Here is a 20,650-nt window from a genome sequence, read left to right as displayed (position 1 = left end):
TTTATTCTAGCTGCCTCTCTCTCCAGAGCTGCTCCGGGAGGGAGGGGGAGGGTGACGCTGTTGTTGAGGACGTTTGATTGACAGAAAACGCTGACCAATCAGAGCAGAGTGGGAGGAGACAGGCTGTGAATCAGTGTTTTTCAGACAGAGGCTGAATTAGTCTCTGAGGCAGGCAGACTCAGGCTGCAGTATGAGAAGAATAAAGGGTTTTTTGAACATTGCAGCATGTAAACATGTTCTAGTGCAACATTAAAATACATCTATGAACCTGGAAATGAGCATAATATGAGACCTTTAAGTCTCTAAAACTGACAAATATAAACATATTTATTATTTATGAGGGAGCAGACTGGAACTGGCTCTCTAATGTTTCGTCACACAGAGAAAGTGTCTCAGCTGTAGTTGTGGTGTTGATCTCTGTTGTGTCCACATGGAGGCGCTGCAGGACGGAAGTGAACTCACCTGAGTCTCATCTGGAGCCTCTGTCTGATTGGTCCATGATGGTAAACCTCTTCTGAATGGCCTTCATGGTTTGGTGAGTTGTGGCACAAACAGGTCAGCCTTGTGCAGCAGCAGCTGTCTCTGTTGGACTCCTTCAGACTGAAACCTGGACCTGATGGAACCCTCCTGGTCTGGTCTCCTCTGATGGAACCCTCCTGGTCTGGTCTCCTCTGATGGAATCCTCCTGGTCTGGTCTCCTCTGATGGAATCCTCCTGGTCTGGTCTCCTCTGGTCTCCACTGCGCCTAAAGGGACTTTAATCCATTCACTGATCTGGAGGTCAGAGGTCAAGGGACCCCTTTGAAAATGGACATGACAGTTTTTCCTCGACAAAGTTTAACGTAAGTTTGGAGCGTTATTTAACCTCCTTCATGACCAGCTGGTATTATTCTGACTTTTTTTTCGAACATTTTCCGGACATTTTTAAACATTTGTTTTTTACTTTTTTCGGACTTTTTAAAACTTTTTTTGGACATTTTTAAACATTTTTCTGACCTTTTCTTTCGAAGATTTTTTTTTATTTTTTTCGTACCTTTTTTTTTGGACTTTTTAAAACATTTTTCTGACTTAAAAAAAAAAAAAAAAAGATTCGGACATTTTTCTGACTTTTTATTGGACAGAAGCTGGTGTCCTCTGTCTCCTCTGGTGTCCTCTGGTCTCCTCTGGTGTCCTCTGGTGTCCTCTGTCTCCTCTGGTGTCCTCTGGTGTCCTCTGGTCTCCTCTGGTCTCCTCTGGTGTCCTCTGGTGTCCTCTGTCTCCTCTGGTGTCCTCTGGTGTCCTCTGGTCTCCTCTGGTGTCCTCTGTCTCCTCTGGTGTCCTCTGGTGTCCTCTGGTCTCCTCTGGTCTCCTCTGGTGTCCTCTGGTCTCCTCTGGTCTCCTCTGGTGTCCTCTGTCTCCTCTGGTCTCCTCTGGTCTCCTCTGGTGTCCTCTGTCTCCTCTGTCTCCTCTGGTGTCCTCTGGTCTCCTCTGGTCTCCTCTGTCTCCTCTGTGCGTAAAGTGACTCCTGCATCATGTCCAGCAGTGTCCTGGTGAAGTCCCTGGAGGACCTGAGCCTGGATCCGGGCTATGTGACCGGGGACCCCTGCCCGTCCCTCAGCCTGTCCTCCAGCCTGGACACGGTGGACACGGAGGCGCTGCCGGAGGACGCGTTGGACATCCTGAGGACGTGTCCCCGCCTGCCCGACCTGCAGGACTACCCGTGGACCGAGCAGGAGCTGCGGGGGGTCGTGCGTCGGGTCTGCGGTTCGGATGCCCGGTTCACCGGCCCGGCTGTCCTCCGGCTGTCCTCTCTGCTCCGGAGACCTCTGGTCCGGATCTCCCGCGAGGCGCAGCGGCTGAGCGCGCTCCACCAGCGGTGCACGCGCCTGGAGGTGCAGAGCGCGGTGCGGCTCGTGCTGAGCGCGGGTCTGGCCGACAGGTGCGTGTCCTCCGCGGTGAGGTGCGTGTCTCTGCACTGCATGAGCTCCGGGGAGGGCCAGTCCGCGCGCTGCGGGCTCGCGCTCTCCGTGGGTCGCTTCTTCAGGTGGATGCTGGAGACGCGCGTGTCGGTGCGTGTGCACGAGTACGCAGCCGTGTGCATGGCGGCGTGCGTGGAGGGTTTGATTGAGGAGGTGGTCGGACGCGCGCTGCAGGCTGCAAGGATGACCCAGGAGGAAGAGGAGGAAGAAGAGGAGGAGGATGAGGAATATCGGGGCGGTGGGGTGACCTGCTGCCCGGTGACCTTGACCTGCTGCCCGGTGACCTTGGAGCTGCTGGAGGTCACCATCAAGAAGGACGCGGAGCTGTGGGGAGTCCTGCAGATCTACGATCATCTCATATGTGGCAAAAATGCTAATGGTGAGTTCAAGTACCTCCATGGCACCTCCCGTCTGTTTACCTCATAGAACCACATCCCTTAAAGGGACTGTCTGTAAGAATCATAATGTCTTGTTAACAGCTTCACCTGTGTCCGTTAAGTCAACTAAAGTCAGCGTCCTGTTGCTCGTGCTTGTGCTCGCTCTACATAGACATGAAGGAGCATCGCTCAACACAGTGAGGAGACACACGTCAGCTAAAAGCACAATATCACTCTATATTTCAGCTGCTGACTTTTAAAAAGTCCGAAAAATGTCCGAAATGATAATGGAAGTTATCTACAGCTTATATTTTTATTTTTTTGATTTTATTAAATCCTACAAGATTGGTGAATAAATAGAAATTATATTACAACTTAAATGTCCCATATGAATCCAAACTGTTGAACACCTGTTGGTTTCATTATGTGAGAAACTTAATTCAGATTTTAAAATCTGATTCCAGCTGTGAACATTAAACTTACAGATGACATTTTCTATTTTTATTTTTTTTAATCTATTTTAAATTTATTTATTTTATTGACACAAAAACATAAAACATTTGTTTCCAATCAATATACAAAACAAAAAAATATTATACACTATAAACCCATCAGTAAAAATCAATAAACATTTATATAGATAGATAGATAGATAGATAGCTGTACTTTATTGATCCCAAATTGTAAAATGATTGTGTTACAGCAGCAGGTTATCCAGACGATGCACCGGAACAGTAAATAAAATGTAAATATCAACACTAGAGATATAAATCCATAGAATACAAAATACTGGAATACTCTTTAAATATACCCGACTACTACAACTAGCATACAAAATCTAAATTATAAACATAGAATAAGTCACTATATACATTAGCAAAGTCTGTACGTCATGCTTTTCTTTTTGATTTCCAGCAGAACTCACCATTAGATGTAAAAACACACTTCACAGTGATTTAGTGTGAGACGTCACATGTTCTCCAGTGAAAACATTCACGCTCCATCACCCAACGAACACGCGTGTTCTGTTTCCACATGTGCCCTGATCAGGATTCATCAGAAGAGGTTTTCCTCTCTGTCATCCTGTTTATATTTATATTTTATATTATGTTTATGTTTATATTTGTATATTGTATATATTGCTAGAATTCCCATTATTTTATTCTTATTTTTATTGTTATTTTTTACGACCTATTTGCACCAACGAACCAAAGCTAATTCCTAGTGTATACCTGATACACCTGGCAATAAACAGAGATTCTGATTCTGAGATAGAGAAGTTATAATAAGAATGAAAACAGATGTTTCTTTCATCAGTCTCACTAAATATCTGAAACATGGAACTAAGTTTTCCTCCGTATTCTAAGAGAACTGACTCTCCGCTGCTCTACTGGACAGCAAAACATGATCAGATGGTATTTAAACAAATTAAAAACAATAACATATCTTTGTCTTTATAGACTGAGCTGATCCGTCTCTGCCTCTGCCTCCGTCCTGTATTGCAGCTGGGTGGTGTCACATTAAATCACCTCGATAACAGCAGTCTAGATAGAAATAATATATCATTTCCGTCAGTTTAAGACGTCTAATGACACGTGGAGACAGGAAACAGGTCGTAGAAGATCTGATCTGATAAACGTCTCTCGGATGCTCACTGAGTTCCAAATCTCATACTTTTTCTTTTTACTTCTTGTACATACTGCAGCAGCTCTTACAAAGTACGCACTGTTGCATGCAGTATGTACACAATTGGGAGATCCTACTTCATCATAGCATTGCACGTTGAACTTTGAGCCTCTTGCTCAAGCTCCCAGGAGGAGGGCCGTCCAAAAAACGTATATATCGCCAAAAAGTGAAAGTCAATAGTTTGTTCCATTGCAACATCAGCGCCCAGCAGCAGTTCTCTTCATACATCATCCATGCTCTTGCTCATATATCCGCTGCGCAGGGGATTGTGGGTCAGAACAACCATAAAACATGCTGGCTTGCTGCAAAATGTGACCGGATGTAGTCGGACATCTCTTCATGTGAAATAGGCGTGGGACGATAGGAAAATATATGTCACGATTATCATGGCCAAAATAACTGTGATACACGATATTATCCCCGATAACCATCAAAATACGCTTAAAATGTCACTAAAACACACTGGAATCACTTTACCTTACAGTAAGTTAAGAAACATACTTTTTATTACGTCCACAGCGAAATGATAAAACATTAAGGAAACGGCTAAATCTCTTCTTCCTCCTTTTAGGTTGTAGCGGCTCAGTTTTAAAGCTAGAGTGAAGATACTGGTATCATATGAAACTAGAGAACCTGATGAATCCATCGGTACCAACCATGTCAGACTAGCTGGTCATGAAGGAGGTTAAATAACGCTCCAAACTTACACTACATGTTGGAGAGGAAAAACTGTTATGTCCATCTTCAATGGGGTCCCTTGACCTCTGACCTCCAGATGTGTGAATGTGTGAGGGCTTTTGTCCAAAATAAAGTCAGTAAATGTCCGAACAAAAGTCAGAAACATGTCAAAAAAAAATCTGAAAAATGTCAGAAAAAAAGTCCCAAATTTAAAAATAAAAAATTGTCCCAAATAGTTTAAAAAAAGTTTGAAAAATGTAAAAAAAATAAAGTCAGAAAAATACGAGCTTGTCATGAAGGAGGTTAAATAACGCTCCAAACTTACACTAAATTTTGGCGAGGAAAAACTGTCATGTCCATGTTCAAAGGGGTCCCTTGACCTCTGACCTCCAGATCAGTGAATGTAAATGGGTTCTATGGGTACCCACGAGTCTCCCCTTTACAGACATGCCCACTTTATGATCATCACATGCAGTTTGGGGCAAGTCATAGTCAAGTCAGCACACTGACAGCTGTTGTTGCCTGTTGGGCTGCAGTTTGCCATGTTATGATTGGAGCATATTGTTTTATGCTAAATGCATTCTGGACAATATCTGTCATTGATCTGTGTTGTTCATTGATTTACAATAATAAATATATACATACATTTACATAAAGCAGCAGATTTGTCCACTCCCATGTTGATAAGAGGATTAAACACGTAGCCAGTGTTTGGTTTGTCCGTTCTGAGCTCCTGTAGAAACACGGTGGACTCCGTGAAGAAGACCCGCTCCCTCTGTAGATATAAGCGTCTCATTTTAAGCCAACGAAAACACAATGATTCTCAGTTTCAGGTGATTATACACTAAAGAAAACTGACTAAATCCACAGCAGAGTGTATAAAAGCAGGAGGTCAGTGACAGGAAGTGATGTAATGTGATGGTTGCAGACGTGACGGTTTGATGTGACTGTCTGTAGTGATCTCAGGAGGATGATGACGTTACAAGCTGGAAGCATCTTCTCTCATTTCACTGCTGAGGTTCAGTTTGGCTGCTGGTTCCTGGAACAATGTCCTTTATTAAAACCTGACCGAGGTGACGGAGCGAGTCGTGTTTTGTCGGAGTCGGGTGGCGGACGGCGTCTCGCTCCTGGACGGCGGCTACAGCAGCTGTTTGTTTAGCAGCGTGGACCTCGTGGCCCGACGTCTAAGCGGGAATGAGAGCTCCTTTGTGTCGTCTGCGGGGGGTCAGAGGTTAACAACACTCGCTCGTTTACTTTACCCGCTGCTTCCTGTTCGTTCTCATGGGACAGAGGGGGGGGGTCTGAAGCCTGTATATCCCAGCATGCATTTGGCTTTAAGGGGGAGTCGTTCACTTACTGTGAACATGGTAGTTGATGTCAACAGTCACAGTTCACCTCTGAAACAGCCTCTGAGTTGTCTGTAGAGAAGGTCCTTGGGGAGTCTGCCTGTTGCCATGCGGCGAACGTGGCTGAGCCTTCTGAGACGGCGTTCAGACAGGAAGCTATGGATGGAGGTGAGCTTAGCTCTCGCCAGCACTTCCTCGTTGGTGACTCTGTCTTCCCACGAGATGCCCGTGATCTTGCGGAGACTCCTCAAGTGGAAAGTATTCAGTCTGGCTTCTTGTCGGGCGTATGCAGGCCAGGTCTCGCTGCTGAGAACGCAGGCGCTGTAGAGCGTCACGTTGGTGTTGAGTCGCAGGTTGTCATTGTCCCGTACGCGCTTCCGTTTAGCTTCCCCATGACGGTTGCGGCTTTACCAATTCGGGCGTCGATCTCATGGTGAAGTGAAAGATTGTTGGAGATGGTGGACCCTAGATACCGGAAAGTATCCACTGATGTCAGAGTCGCATCATTGATGGTGATCGTTGGTGGTGCGATGACGTCTTCACTACGCTGATGCTGAGGGACAATTCACAGCATGCCTTGGCAAAGTTGTCCAACAGGTCCTGAAGTCCTTCTTGTGTGTGGCTGGCAAAGGCAGCGTCATCGGCAAAGAGCATATCCCTGATCTAATCCCTAATCTGCAGACCGCAGAGCCCGTCAGATTAAGACTGTTTTGATGACGGAGTTTGTTAATTTGCAGGACGGGACGTTAGCGAGGAGACGTAGAAGCCAGCAGCGCTCTGAGGAAACATACAAACTCTATCTGATCTAATCTAAGTCGTGTTACTCTCAGCACTCTGCTGATGAACAGAACAAGTTGTTAATATGATCTTAATGAGCTGTTAGTCTGTACGGCAGCTGCCATACGGTTACTTGTTTGACATAATAGGTGATAATTAATCGTTTCAAATCCCTGAAGCAGGTGGTTAGTAAACTAAATGAACCACAGATGCTAAAATTTAAATCTCATACATTTATATTAAGGCTGTCAATCGATTAAAATATTTAATCACAATTAATCACTGTTCTAAATGAACCTTAAAGGAGATTAGTCCAGTATTTAATCCTCTTATCAACATGGGAGTGGACAAATATGCTGCTTTATGCAAAATGTATGTTTATATTTATTATTATAAATCAATTAACAACACTGATCAATGACAGATATTGTCCAGAATGCATTTAGCATAAAACAATATGCTCCAAACTGCATGTGATGATCATAAAGTGGGCATGTCTGTAAAGGGGAGACTCGTGGGTACCCATAGAACCCATTCACTGATCTGGAGGTCAGAGGTCAAGGGACCCCTTCGAAAATGGACATGAAATGGTTTTTCCTCACCAACATTTAGCGAAAGATTGGAGCGTTATTTAACCTCCTTCATGACAAACTAGTATCTTTCTGACTTTTTTCTGACTTTTTTGGACATTTTTCTGACTTTTTCTTTTTTTTTTTTACTTTATTTGGACTTTTAAAAAAAAGAAATTGGGACATTTTGCACCTGCAACTTGATAAAAAAATCTTCAAAATGAACAGAATTCTTATTTATTATTAAAATAATAAATTGTACACCAGCAACTTGGTGCTGAGCTTTGCTGCCCTGTAACGCTCCGTTTATGTACCAGATGTCAGGTTTGAACTGGATCAGGACTCTGTTTGCTCTCCTGGACTCAGCTCAGACTCTACTGAGGTGGTCCTGACCTCAAACACACACACGGACCTCGACCCGTCTGTGGTTCTGTTGTCCCGACCGACCAAACACTCGCTGCCTTATAGCACGCAGCAGAAAGAGCTGTTGTTTCCAGGCAGGCGCTCACTGAGCCTCTGTTTTCATCTGGGACACAGAAACCGTGTCCACTCTCTCTCTCTCTGGTCAGGGAGTGGAGGGAAATGACTTAATCACTGCTGGTTCTGGATGTGAGCGGACCAGTGTTGGAGCTGTGTCGGGGGGGGGGTTCAGGACTACACAGGTAGGGATCAGAAAACAGAGCTTTGTCCGCTGCAGACTGGTCTCCTGTTGTGAACCCATGAATAGATGCTTGTCCTCTAATCAGCACCAATTATCTGCCTCACTCCCTCCGTTCTCCACAGAGCTGAGGTGTGTTTCCAGCTCCGAGTGATGAATCTGTCCAATCAGTAACCCCCCCCCCCGTGTTAAACTCTGTTTACCTTCACCTCATCCTAAAGGTGCTGGACGGGGTCGAGGTCAGGACTCTGCAGGCCAGTCAAGTCAGTCTTATTTGTATAGCTCAATATCACAAATCACAAATTAGCCTCAGGGGCTCTACAATCTGTACAGGACCCGACAGAGAGAGACAGAGAGAGAGAGTCATTGAGAGGCAGTGGAGACGCGGTGAAGAGAAAAAAAAGCGCTCAACAGCATGGCACTACTAAACCTGAGGGGTCGTATCCTGTTTCTCCTGATAAAGCGACACTGTGAACAACAAACCTGTGTTGAAATCAGCAGGAGGAGAGTTAGTAACGTTAGCTGTTAGCAGCCGTTAGCAGCACAGTCCTGATGGATAAATACCGGAGATACCAATGTTAACGGAGGTGCCATTGAGTTATTGTTATGAGGCGTTCAAAGTCGGCTCAGGAAAAATGGCTATTGGGCGAAGGTAAATTAAAACGTTATCATGATGTGTTCAAATGCAATCTTGTAAAATGTAGTTTTGGTGAGAAACTTGAATAAATCCAGTCCTAACTGGACATTTAGTCCTCTGGTTCCAGATATCCATGGAAAAATTATATTTATTTATAAAAAAATGGCATTATATCATTAAAGTCCTGGAACAAAGGATGCAATTCTGAGATGTTTGTCCCCCAGTATGACTCCCTTATTTAATCTCAATCTTAATGTGCTGTCTCTCTCTCTCTCTCTCTCTCTCTCTCTCTCTCTCTCTCTCTATCTCTCTCTCTTTATCTCTCTCTCTCTCTCTCTCTCTCTCTCTCTCTCTCTCTCTCTCTCTCTCTCTCTCTCTCTCTCTATATATATATATATATATATATATATATATATATATATGTTTTTTAAATTATTTTAATGGCCAGAAATGTTTTCAAAAAAAAAAAAAACATTTTTTAAAGTCTGTATAAATTTGACCGTTTTTATGACGACAATCCTCCGTTTTCATTCAAAGCTTAGTAGCTGAGAAACAAAAATAACATGTTAAAAAAACATAAATGAAGTCGTATAATTTAATGATCTGTTGTGTGTAAGCTTATGTTCAATGAAAACATACATGTCTTTTTTCATGGATAAATTATCTGAATATTTGGAAATTAAACAATTTATTGATTTCTAATGCCACCGTTTGATATTTATATTCAATGCTTTACTCATGTGCCACAATAATGTGATGTTTTTGAGTTGAAATATCCTCATTTGGGGCTTTTCCAAACAAATATTGCGATTAAATCAGCATATATATATAAATATATATATATATTTATATTTCTGCTACTCCATGAATATTCCTCTAGATCCTCCACGCCGCCATGTTGCTCCTCCATGTTTCTTCAGTAGTCCAGAACGGACAAATCAATCTCTGTTAACGTTTCCTGCTTGGGCCGGAGTCAATAACGTTACTTGCTCCCGTCGCCGCCGCTCTCTCTCTCTCTTGCTTCACCACTCACTTCCCTCGTACACACACAACAACTGGCTCTAGAGGGACAATCGCATTTATGTCGGCCACTGTTGAAATCCTGCACGCTTGGCACACGGGAGAAGTTGTAATCTGCAGCCTCACCGCTATAAACCTCCAGATCCTAAAAACTGTTCCTTTAATAACCGAGATATTTCATTCTGGACCGTAGTGGTGGACCGACCTACTGACACATTTCCACCCGTAGAGCCACCAGCAGATCCAGAGTCATTGATGAGTGTCTGTAAAAGTTCATCATGTAATATTGTTTGTGTGTGTTTAGGTGAGCTGTCGCTGCCGGCCCACGTCAGCCCGTACGCGAAGGTTCCCGAGGCCTCGATGGAGAGCCGGGAGGACGCCTACATCCAGCTGGAGCTGAGGATGCTGGAACAGGCGCTGCTCGCCACCGGGGTGGGCAGCATCGCAGAGCTCAGTAAGTGTGTGTGTGTGTGTGTGTGTGGCTGCTGTGTTTTATATGTGTTTGTTTAAACTGTGACCGGCGGCGGGCTCCTGGGACAGATCGTTAGACGCCGCCCCCCCACTGCTTACATAACAACCTGTGGCTTGTTTCCAGAAAACAAGGACACCTTCACACCCTGCAGGCCACCGTAGCTCATTATCTGAGAGAACAACTGTTCATGGTAGTTTATGTTCATGTGACCACGAAGCTCTTTCACATCTTCTGTGTGTTTCACCTTTCAGTTCAGTTTCAGTTCACCTCGTGTTGTTTATTCAGCTTCTTCTCCTCCGTAGTTACATTTAAACCTCTGTATATTGTGGACTGTAGTGATTAATTGCTATCGGGGCTTCTGTGTTGAATTGCTCACATTATATTTATTTTGATGGTTATATTCTTTTATATTCCTCTCCTGTCTGCGCTCTTATTTTCTGATGTGATGCTCGTGGTGACGGTTCCCGTCTCCCTGCAGGTGACCTGGTGTCTCGAGCGATGCACCACATGCAGCGTCTGCGCAGCCGGAGCCCTTCGGTCAGCCCCGCTCGCTCAGCCAATCAGCCGTCGGTATCCTGGGCCGCGGACGCCCTCCGGACGCTTTACTACTTCCTGTCCAGCCCGCAGATGGAGTCGCTGGAGAACCCCAACCTGGATCCTCCGACCACGACGCTGAGCAGAGAGAGGTGTGTGTTATTAACGTGACGACTAACAGACCGTGATGTTCTGTATCGAAGTCAGAGAAATCTAATGACTGTAAACAAACAGCAGACTGCTGCTAGACCTTTAACCAGTGTGTATGGAAAGCTGTGGCGACTGCTCGGAACTCAGCGAGCTGCGGCCGTTTGATTCTGCAACCAAAGTTGTGGAAAAGTTTCACTTTTAGCAGCAAAGTGCATCCAGAGAGGAGCAGCAGCCAATCAGTAAACAGATCCTGTGACTCCTCTGACATGTTGACCTGTGTTACAAAGAATGTCTTCCTGCATGAAACATGAATGAACACGCCTCCCGGCCACAGAAATATTCAATTATTGCGGCGAGTTGCACTTTGCCGCACTTTGACCCCAATTCGCCACCCTTCGCCGCACTTCGCCCCGAATCACTGCATGTCGAAGCACATTGTCGCTGCCTGGTGTGAATTTGGCGTAACAGATGAGGTCACTGTGGTCGCCTGAAACACATGAACACGCCACCCGGCCGCAGGAAATTGTAATTTTTGTGGTGAGCTGCACTTCGCCGTATTTCGCTGCGCTGCGACGAACTTTGACGCACTTCACCATACTTTGCCGCAATTCGCCACACTTTGCTGCTTTTCGCCGCACTTCGCCACACGACGCTGAACACATTGCTGATGCCTTGAGTGAATTGGACGTTAGAGATGTGGTCTCTGTGAAAATGTTTAACCTATTTTTTTTCATTTGGCTCATAATTAAATGTCATTCTTAATTTCTGTCTTTTTATTGTCTAATTTTATTTTTGCTTTAATGTGTTGCATTTGTATTTTTTTTATTGTAAAGCACTTTAATCTGTCTCTTGTATGAAATAATAACTAATATCAGTCTTTGTTTGCCTTTTCCACTTTAATGTTCTTTACTGTTTTCCACCAGTCGTCTTCACTACGGTGTCGTTAGTTTGGTCATTAGTTGAACGACTGTAAAAAACAAATAAAACGTGTTGACTGACATCGTCTTAACGTCCTCCAGGCCATTCCTGCTCCTCCCTCCTCTCATGGAGTGGATCAGAGTCGCCGCGGTGCACGCCGAGCACCGCCGCAGCCTATTGGTGGACGGCGATGATGTCAGACAGACGGCCAGGCTGCTCCTCCCGGGACTGGACTGTGAGCCTAGACAGCTAAAGTAAGAAGCCCGTGAGCTCGTAGCTGTAATGGGTTCAGATTGAAGACGCTCTCGGTGATCCTGAGACTCTGATTGGTTGACAGGCTGCTCTGTGGTGAATGTCTCCGTCTGCGTCTCTCTGCAGGTCAGAGTGCTGTTTCCAGTCCTTTAAATGTCTGGATGCAGAAGCTGCTTCAGTCAAGTTCCAGCTGGGTTTGGGCTTCAGGATGATCTCGTGTGGCCGAGCGGACCTGGTCCATCAGGCCTCACAGCTGCTGGGAGCTGAGGGGGTCAACGCCACGGACGACCAGGTGAGGGGGTCATTGTGTCCCTCAGCTGAAACATCTGGATGAAGTACAAGTAGCAGTGCTGCACAAGTGATTCGGACTGGTTATGACAGTTATTGTGATTGGTTCTTCTGGCTGATTAGACCTCCAGACCAAACAGTCTAGAAGCAAAGAGACCAAACTCTGCTGCTTTTTTGACAACAGTCACTAGACTAGTCATCTTTTAAACTTTTTGGGGACTTTTTCTGGCATTCTGAAAAACGTTTTTTCTGAAATTTTTTGGACTCTTTTTGGACTTTTACTGAGATTTTTGAAACTTTTTTTGGACTTCTTCTACATTTTTAAAACTTTTTTTCGGACTTTTTCTAAAAAATGTTAAAAAAAAATTCAGACATTTTTTAAAGCTTCTTTTCTGACATTTTTTTCTGACATTTTTAAACTTTTTTGGACTTTTTCTACATTTTTAAACTTTTTTTGGACTTTTTGTGACTTTTTTAAAACTTTTTTTGGACTTTTTCTAAATTTTTAAATTTTTTTTGCACTTTTTCTACATTTTTAAACTTTTTTTGGACTTTTTCTGACATTTTTTAAAACTTTTTTGGCCTTTTCTGACATTTAAAACAAACAAACAAATTCAGACTTTTTTTCTGACATTTTTCTACATTTTCTAAACTTTTTTGAGACTTTTTTTTAAAACTTTTTTTTTTCAGACATTTGTTGGACTTTTCAGACGTTTTCTAAAATGAATAAATGAACTTCCCAGTAGGAACACTTAAATATCCTCATTTAAATCATGATGTTCTAAAAGTAGTAAAATGAACTAACAGCTGAATCCAGAGTTATTTTCCTCGCCATAATGAACGGTCATCAGACCCACGGGACCGCACCGCCCTGCACGCTCATATGACATATCCGGTTGTGCCAGCTCTCTGCTAGCTGTATGCGGCTGTAATAATGGAGATATTGGCTGTAATTCGTCACTTTTATTATCTTCTAATACACCCATGGGCTGTATGCTGTCACATGGACCCAAAAAAACCAAAAAGAAACGCTTCAGATTTACATAATTTTGCAGGAATGATTTGAGGAAACAGAGATTATTGATATACAGTGATGTGTGTAGTGTAATAAAACCCTCCCTGTGTGCTGGTTGATGTTACAGGGAATGACTCCTCTGATGTACGCCGCTGCAGCAGGAGATGAAGCTCTGGTTCAGATACTCATCGAGGCCGGAGCTCACCTGGACCAGCAGGTACAAACACAGCCGCTGACTCAGCTGTAGCTCTCCCTGCGTCTCAGCTGGTCTTTGTGACTGAAATCACTGATGTGTGTGTGTGTGTGTGTGTGTGTGTGTGTGTGTGTGTGTGTGTGTGTGTGTGTTGTTCAGGTCCCAGGCTGCTCAGCCAGACACCCGTCGGTTCACCCCGGCAGTCGGCGCTGGGTGGCCCTGACCTTCGCTGTGCTGCACGGTCACCTGTCTGTAACTCAGGTGAGGGCTCCACACTGAACACATCGCAGCGGTAGGACTCATCAGGGGGTCGAACCTTCATAGAAAGATAGAGCCAGACTCCACTTTGAGTCTTTGATGGAAGAAAACTGTGTTTGGGGCCTTTAATAAACAGCTGGTTTGTTGTCGTAAGAACTGAAGCTGGTACAACGAAGCACGTTCAACATACCTATGGAGGACGGAACCTGCCAAAATCAATAAATAAACCAATAAATAAATGACTAACTAAATAATTAAATAAATAAATATGTCATCAAATGTAGCAAAAATAGTATTACAAATAAATTATTTATTTATTTATCTTTGTATTAATTATCTTATTTATTTACTCTTCTATTTAATTTTTGCTTTTATTTATTTATGTATTTAATTTTTGTATTTTTTAAATTAACACATTTATTTTTTCATTTATATTTGATTTATTTATTTATTTTTGCATTTTGTTTGTATTTGTTTATTTTTCTATTTATTTTGTATTTATTTTTAAATGTATATATTTATTTGTGTTTATTTTGTATTTTTAAAATGTATTTGTTTGCATTATGTTTTTTTTTTGCATTTATTATCCATTTCTTTTATTTCTTATTTATTTATTTTGAATTTATTTTGTATTTATTTTTAAGTTATGTATTTATTTATGTATTTACAGCCCCCCATTGCAGCCACAGAAATGTGTAAAGAAATGTATACAGTAAATGATACAGAAATAAATAAGTTTGGGGAAATAAATAAGGGGTGAATGAATATATAAATAAATAAAAAATAAATGCAAAAATTAATTAATTAATTTATAAAATACATACATAAATAATTAGTATTAGTAATTAGTATCTAGTAGTTGTAGTGGTGTTAGTCTTTAAGAGGACATCAGGTATCAGTTTGAATGAAGCAGGTCAGTGTTAAATCCTCCTCTTCCTCCTCTTCCTCCTGCTGACAGCTGCTGCTGGAGGCCGGAGCAGATGTGGAGGGAGGAGCTCTACTGGACGCTCAGGAGAGCTCAGCTGAGACGCCGCTGCAGCTCGCTGCTGCTGCAGGTATGATGATCATATCGGTAACGTTGGTGCAAAAAAACAACAAAAAAACAAAACATGAATTAATCTCTCTCTTGCTCAGCGAGTGTAGGTTTGGAGCGTTATTTATCCTCCTTCATGACCAGCTAGTATGACATGGTTGGTACCGATGGATTCATCAGGTTTTATAGTTTGATATGATACCAGTTTCTTCACTCTGGCTTTAAAACTGAGCCGCTACAACCTAAAAATTGCAAGTTGTTTTAATGCGTTAAAGAAATTATTGAGGTTAAAACAAACTTGCGTTATCGCTTTAACTTTGACAGCCCTCGTTATAACACATTCAGTTTATAAAAACTATAAGATGCATCACTGTTCTAAGAACACTTCAGTTTGCCTATTTTTTGATGCATTACATTTATATTTTATTCATATATATCGATCATATGTACATGCAACACAAACAAGTACAGGTTAGTGCAGGTACAGGTGATGTCTCTCTCTCTTGAACAAATGAATCCAACAAAGTGTTTCGTCTTCACAGGTTACTACGAGATGGTGAGCTTGCTGCTCAGCCACGGAGCGGACCCTCTGCTCAGAGTGCATCATGGGAGTTCACTGACGTCACCGCTGTATGAGGACATGAACTGCTTCAGCTATGCTGCAGCGCACGGACACAGGTGAGACATTCATCCAGCCATTTACAGAAATAGTTCTAACACCTGTGAACTGTAATCTACCGTTTTTAGCATTAAAAGTAAATGTTTTATGGGGTTGCACATCCAATATCCTTCAGTACGCGAACACATGTTAAAACTCCCAGGATGCCACAGGTATTTTTCTCAGGAAATGGCAAAAAATGTACTTTAAAAATACACTGACATGTATGATACATAAACGTGCAAGAGGAGGATTTTTCATTCAATATGCATGACTCAAAACAACAAAGCATCACCGGTCCTCTCTTGTTCTACAGGAACATCCTGAGGAGGCTGCTGCTGCAGCCCCAGCACAGGAAGGAAGACATCCTCTCTCTGGAGGAGATCCTGGCTGAAGGAGTGGAGGAAGAGGAGGAGGAGGAGGAGGAGGAAGAGGAGGACCAGGATGCAAAAGCTCCAGCTCCTGACCCCCAGAGCCCCGTTCCCAGGCTGTGTAAGGCCAGGATGAAAGCCCTGCAGCAGGCGGCCTACTACAGCGCTGAGCATGGCTACCTGGATGTAACCCTGGAGCTCAGAGAGATGGGTGAGCTTGTCATTAATTAGATTTATTTGTAGAAGAAAATTACAACCCGTGGTTGCTTTAAATGTTTGTTTGTTTTTGCGTGATTTTCAAAATTGTTGTTTTGCTCTCGAAAAAGGTCAAAAAGGACTGCAGTGTGCACGCTGACATTTCAATTCTAAAATGCAAAAAAACACAAAGCTTATTTTCTGCTTCAGTCTGATTCATGTTCTAAGACCTGCTTTGTTCCACCTTCCTGCTGTGTCCAGGTGTTCCCTGGAGGCTACACATCTGGCTGGAGTCTCTCCACAGAGCCCGGCAGCTGTGCCGAGACGACGTTGTCGTCTCCCTCCTCACAGAGTTCCCCGACATCAGGACGGAGGACTACAGCCCCGAGCTCCTCTCCACAGGCTTACCGCTCATGTTCAGCATGCTGGAAACCAGCAAGGTACAGCCGAGCACCTCTCTGTCTGTTTATGCTGCTAGTGTTCTGTAAAAAGGTGTCATTAATAAGTCATAGAATAGTATGTCATCAAAAATATCATTTAAAAGTCATAGTATAGTATGTCGAAACATTTTATGAAAAAAAAAGTCTAGTATAGCATGATAAAAAATGTCATCAATAAAAGTTATAGCATATCATGTCAAGAAAATTCATGGAAAAATGTCATAGTATATTATGTCGAAACATTTTATGAAAAAAAAGTCATAGTATAGCATGTCGAAAAATTCACGGAAAAAAGTCAGTAATGTATGTCGAAAAAATGTATGAAAAAAAAGTCATAGTTTAGCATGATAAAAAATTGCATCAATAAAAGTTATAGTATGTCGAAATATTTCATGGAAAAAAGTTATACTATAGAATGTTGTAAAAAACGTCACAAAAATAGTCCTAGTATGTATAGTATAGTATAGTATAGTATAGTATAGTATAGTATAGTATAGTATAGTATGTCGTCAGGCTAACTTTGTCTTCAGAGTCTTTATGTTTCCTCAGGTATTTAATATTCATACTGCCAGAGTTTTTGATGACACTCCTTCAGTCTTGATTTCATGTTTTCCTCTGCAGGACTACGTGATAACCAAGCGGCTGGCGTCTGTGTTCTCTCACTGCTACAGCTGCTCTCCTGTTCCTCCCATCCTGCCCATGGACGTCACGCTATCCACTCAGCTAGGTAACGCATCACTGCCGTCATGTGACAACAACCTTTCTCAAACCTGACAGTTGAAGGATTACACGTCGTCTCTGTCCTCAGATATTCATTTCCTGAACAACCAGGAGATGTCAGATGTAACGTTCATGGTCGACGGGCGTCCGTTCTTCGCTCACCGGGTGCTGTTGATGTCGGCTTCTGAACGGTCAGTTCTCTGACTTATTAAGTACTTAAATCTGACTGCTTGTATTTATAACTCTAAATGTCACCAGTATTCTCATCTTCTAAATAAAACTCTGTTCCGATGTGTGTTTTGTCCCGTCAGGTTTCGACGGATGCTCTGCGATTCCCCCGACAACATAATCCACGTCAGTCACATGACCTACAGCACGTTCCAGGTAGGACATTAACTGACCTTCTGTCCTTCAGTGTTAACATGACACTGAAGTGTGTGTTTGTCTCTGCAGATGATGATGAAGTCTCTGTACTGTGGAGGAACAGAAGGACTGACTGTCTCACACTCTGACGCCGTGAAGGTAAAATCACTCACCAACAAATCAAAAGAATTGTGTCTTTATTCTTTTTCCTGAGATGTTTAATTGTGTTGTGACTGTTTTTCGTAGCTGCTGCCAGTGGCCACGTTCTTCCAGCTCAGAGGTCTGCAGAGGTGCTGTGAGATGAAGCTGTCGCAAAGTCTGACTCTGGACAACGCCGTCCACATCTACCAGACTGCCAAGGTACAAAAACACAAAGACACTTTCATTTCATACATTTTTACTTTACTTAAATGCAGCATTGATCTCTAGCTGCAAAAAAAGTTTAAAAAAGTCATAGTATATCGTTAAAAATGGCACAAAAAGTCACAATATAGCATGTCGTAAAAAAAGTAAAAGTATAGTATGTCGTAAAAAAAGTAAAAAAAAAAGTAAAAAAAGTCATAGTATAGTGTGTTGTAAAAAAAGTCACCGTATAGTATGTCGTAAAAAATGTTTTAAAAAAAAGTCCTAGTATAGTTTGTAGTGAAAAAAGTCACCGTATAGTATGTTGTAAAAAAGTCACTAAAAAGTCATAGTATAGGTTGTCGTATAAAAAGTCACTAAAAAGTCACTAAAAAGTCACCGTATAGTATGTTTTTAAAAAGTCACTAAAAAGTCACCGTATAGTATGTTTTAAAAAAAAAATGTCACTAAAAAGTCATAGTATAATTTGTCGTAAAAAAAGTAAAAAAAAAAAGTCACCGTATAGTATGTTGTAAAAAAGTCATAGAATAGTATGACGTAAAACTGACCTGGGAATCAAAACGTAATTTGGATTTGAAGTTTCTGGAAACTAAAACAATGATTCTTTATAAAGAAAAGTGAAAGCGTGCAGAATAAACACTCGGTTTAGATCTAAAAAAGTGTGCTTTGCTTTTGGTGTGTTCGTACCTGCAGCATCACGGAGGAGCTGAACTCTGCAGGTTCTGTGAAGGATTCTTCCTGCAGAACATGGATCGGCTCCTGGACCGGGAGGACTTCCACCGCCTGCTGCTGGGCGCCGTCGGCCAGGAGCTGCTCTGCCCAGAGGTGGGCACCTGGGACCGGGACCAGGACCGGGACCAGGACCAACCGGTTCTCCTGGAGGTTTTGGAGGCCACGTTAATCCACAGACTTTACAGCCTCCACTCCGCATGTCGAGAGTAGAGACGGAGCAGCAGCCTCCAGGACCTGGACTGTGGTGTGTGTGTCTGGGACTAGCAGCCATATACTGTCTTATTGTAGAAGAAGAACATCACAGGTTAACACTTCTGCAACATGATCATCCAAATCGATTCATTTATCACAGACAATTTTGATAATCGATGAAGTCATTCATCACCTGATTGCATTTCCTGTTTCCCGTCGCTGTAAATCAAATATGATTTCAATTTCTTTGACTGTTGTTTGGAATAAATTAAGCAACTTGAAGACGTCACTTTTGGCTCCAGTAAGCTCCGACGGCGTTAATGACAAAATGATTATTTAATTTCTTTTTTTATTAATCATTGCTGCGAAATATGAATAATCTTTTTGTGTCAGGATCGCTCTAGAGACATGTATTTAAAAACTCAGGCCACGTGTTCAAGCAATATTTACACATAAGCCTTACTAAAGTTAAAATCACGGTTTGTGTTTAGCTAACGGTCAAATGGTAGGGTGAACCGGAGAATAACAGTACGTCAGAAACCCAAGCTAAAAACATGTGGAATGTAAATCCTCTGCAGCTGTGTGTAAAATATGTACATATCTTTGTGAATAAACATCTTAATAATCCCCCAAAGATTTGTGCACACCGCTCCAAAGTCAACAGATTTATTTCCTTTAGCACTGAAGTTGTTCACAGTAACATCACAAGGGAATACATTGCCAGTGGTTATCCTGCTCAGTAGTAGCGCTCCGTGCTCCGAGTCCATTCTGTGTGCTCTGGATTCCCCCCAGTAGAAAAAAGAGGAAAGCGGAACAATGAAAGGTATTGCTTTTAATTTTTCTCTCCGATGACCCGACGCCCACCCAGCTGGTGAGCGACCCGATCGCCAGAGAGCTCCCTCTTTGAGAGAATGAGTAAGGAGGATGCATTGCACGGTTACTGTGAGAACACAGTAATCAAAAAGGAACGAAGAGGGCGGCGAAATAAAATGAAAATAATAATTAAAAAAAAGGCAAATTAAAACATAAAGAACAGAAATACATAAATAAGTGTGGAGAGAAAAAGGGAGCGGGAGAACAATTCCAACGACGACATGCAAAGAAAAGACGAATGCTGAACATGCAAACAACCGTACGAGGTCAAAGCTAAGAGTAGGAATCCCCTTGGTTTTTTAAATAAGCTTGTCAGTAAACTCGGCTTATTTACAGGATGAGTGTTTGGTGAGATCGGAGGGTGGGGGGGGCGGCCGACAATTATCAACAAAGGGTTTGTTCCTCTCAAAGAGGCTACGTCTACATTCTTAAATTACGGTAAAATCATTTTCCGAACGTATATTACAGGTTTCTCTCGGGGGAAAAAGGAACTCACAAATCTTGGTGATCAAAAATAACTTAAATGTGACAAAAATATCCTTAAATAATTTTGACGTTAAGAAACATTCTCTACATCGTTCATATAAATAACTGAGAATAAATTAATAACAAAAGAAAGTACAAAAATATACACAGCAGTTTCAATATTGTAAAAATTATAATGATAAAATGACTTTTTTGTAACTGAACCCAGAATCTGACTCACTTGTCAAAAGTGCAAAAGGAAAAAGGAGACATTTCATCGTCGAGGCCGGGTCACACCAGGAAGTGGCACAGCGACATGTGCTAAACGCTAACACGCTAGCCAGCTGGAACATGTTAGCGTTATTCAGCCTCGATATATCGCGGAGCTTCGTTCTAGTTTCTCTGCACTGAGCTGCCATCTTTGAAATGTTTTTATTCTAAAACGAGTTATTGAGGCGGT

General features: G+C 42.4%; 1 protein-coding gene across 1 annotated transcript; it reads left to right on the top strand.

Annotated features, from left to right (window-relative positions):
- The first annotated feature begins 1,465 nt into the window (after positions 1-1,465).
- LOC141781460 (ankyrin repeat and BTB/POZ domain-containing protein 2-like) lies at positions 1,466-19,479 on the top strand. The gene is made up of 17 exons (XM_074657223.1): positions 1,466-2,336; positions 10,010-10,159; positions 10,656-10,863; positions 11,881-12,033; positions 12,158-12,323; positions 13,462-13,551; positions 13,687-13,788; positions 14,744-14,840; positions 15,361-15,496; positions 15,793-16,058; positions 16,304-16,482; positions 17,104-17,209; positions 17,291-17,393; positions 17,514-17,586; positions 17,656-17,724; positions 17,812-17,925; positions 18,622-19,479. The coding sequence occupies exons 1-17, from the start codon at positions 1,511-1,513 to the stop codon at positions 18,868-18,870; spliced, it is 3,087 nt and encodes a 1,028-aa protein (XP_074513324.1). The 5' UTR covers positions 1,466-1,510; the 3' UTR covers positions 18,871-19,479.
- Positions 19,480-20,650: the final 1,171 nt, after the last annotated feature.

The sequence above is a fragment of the Sebastes fasciatus genome, chromosome 2 (assembly GCF_043250625.1).
Source record: "Sebastes fasciatus isolate fSebFas1 chromosome 2, fSebFas1.pri, whole genome shotgun sequence".
Taxonomy (NCBI): domain Eukaryota; kingdom Metazoa; phylum Chordata; class Actinopteri; order Perciformes; family Sebastidae; genus Sebastes; species Sebastes fasciatus.
The sequence above is the reverse complement of the archived record's forward strand: the minus strand, read 5'-3'. Positions and strand labels throughout refer to the sequence as shown.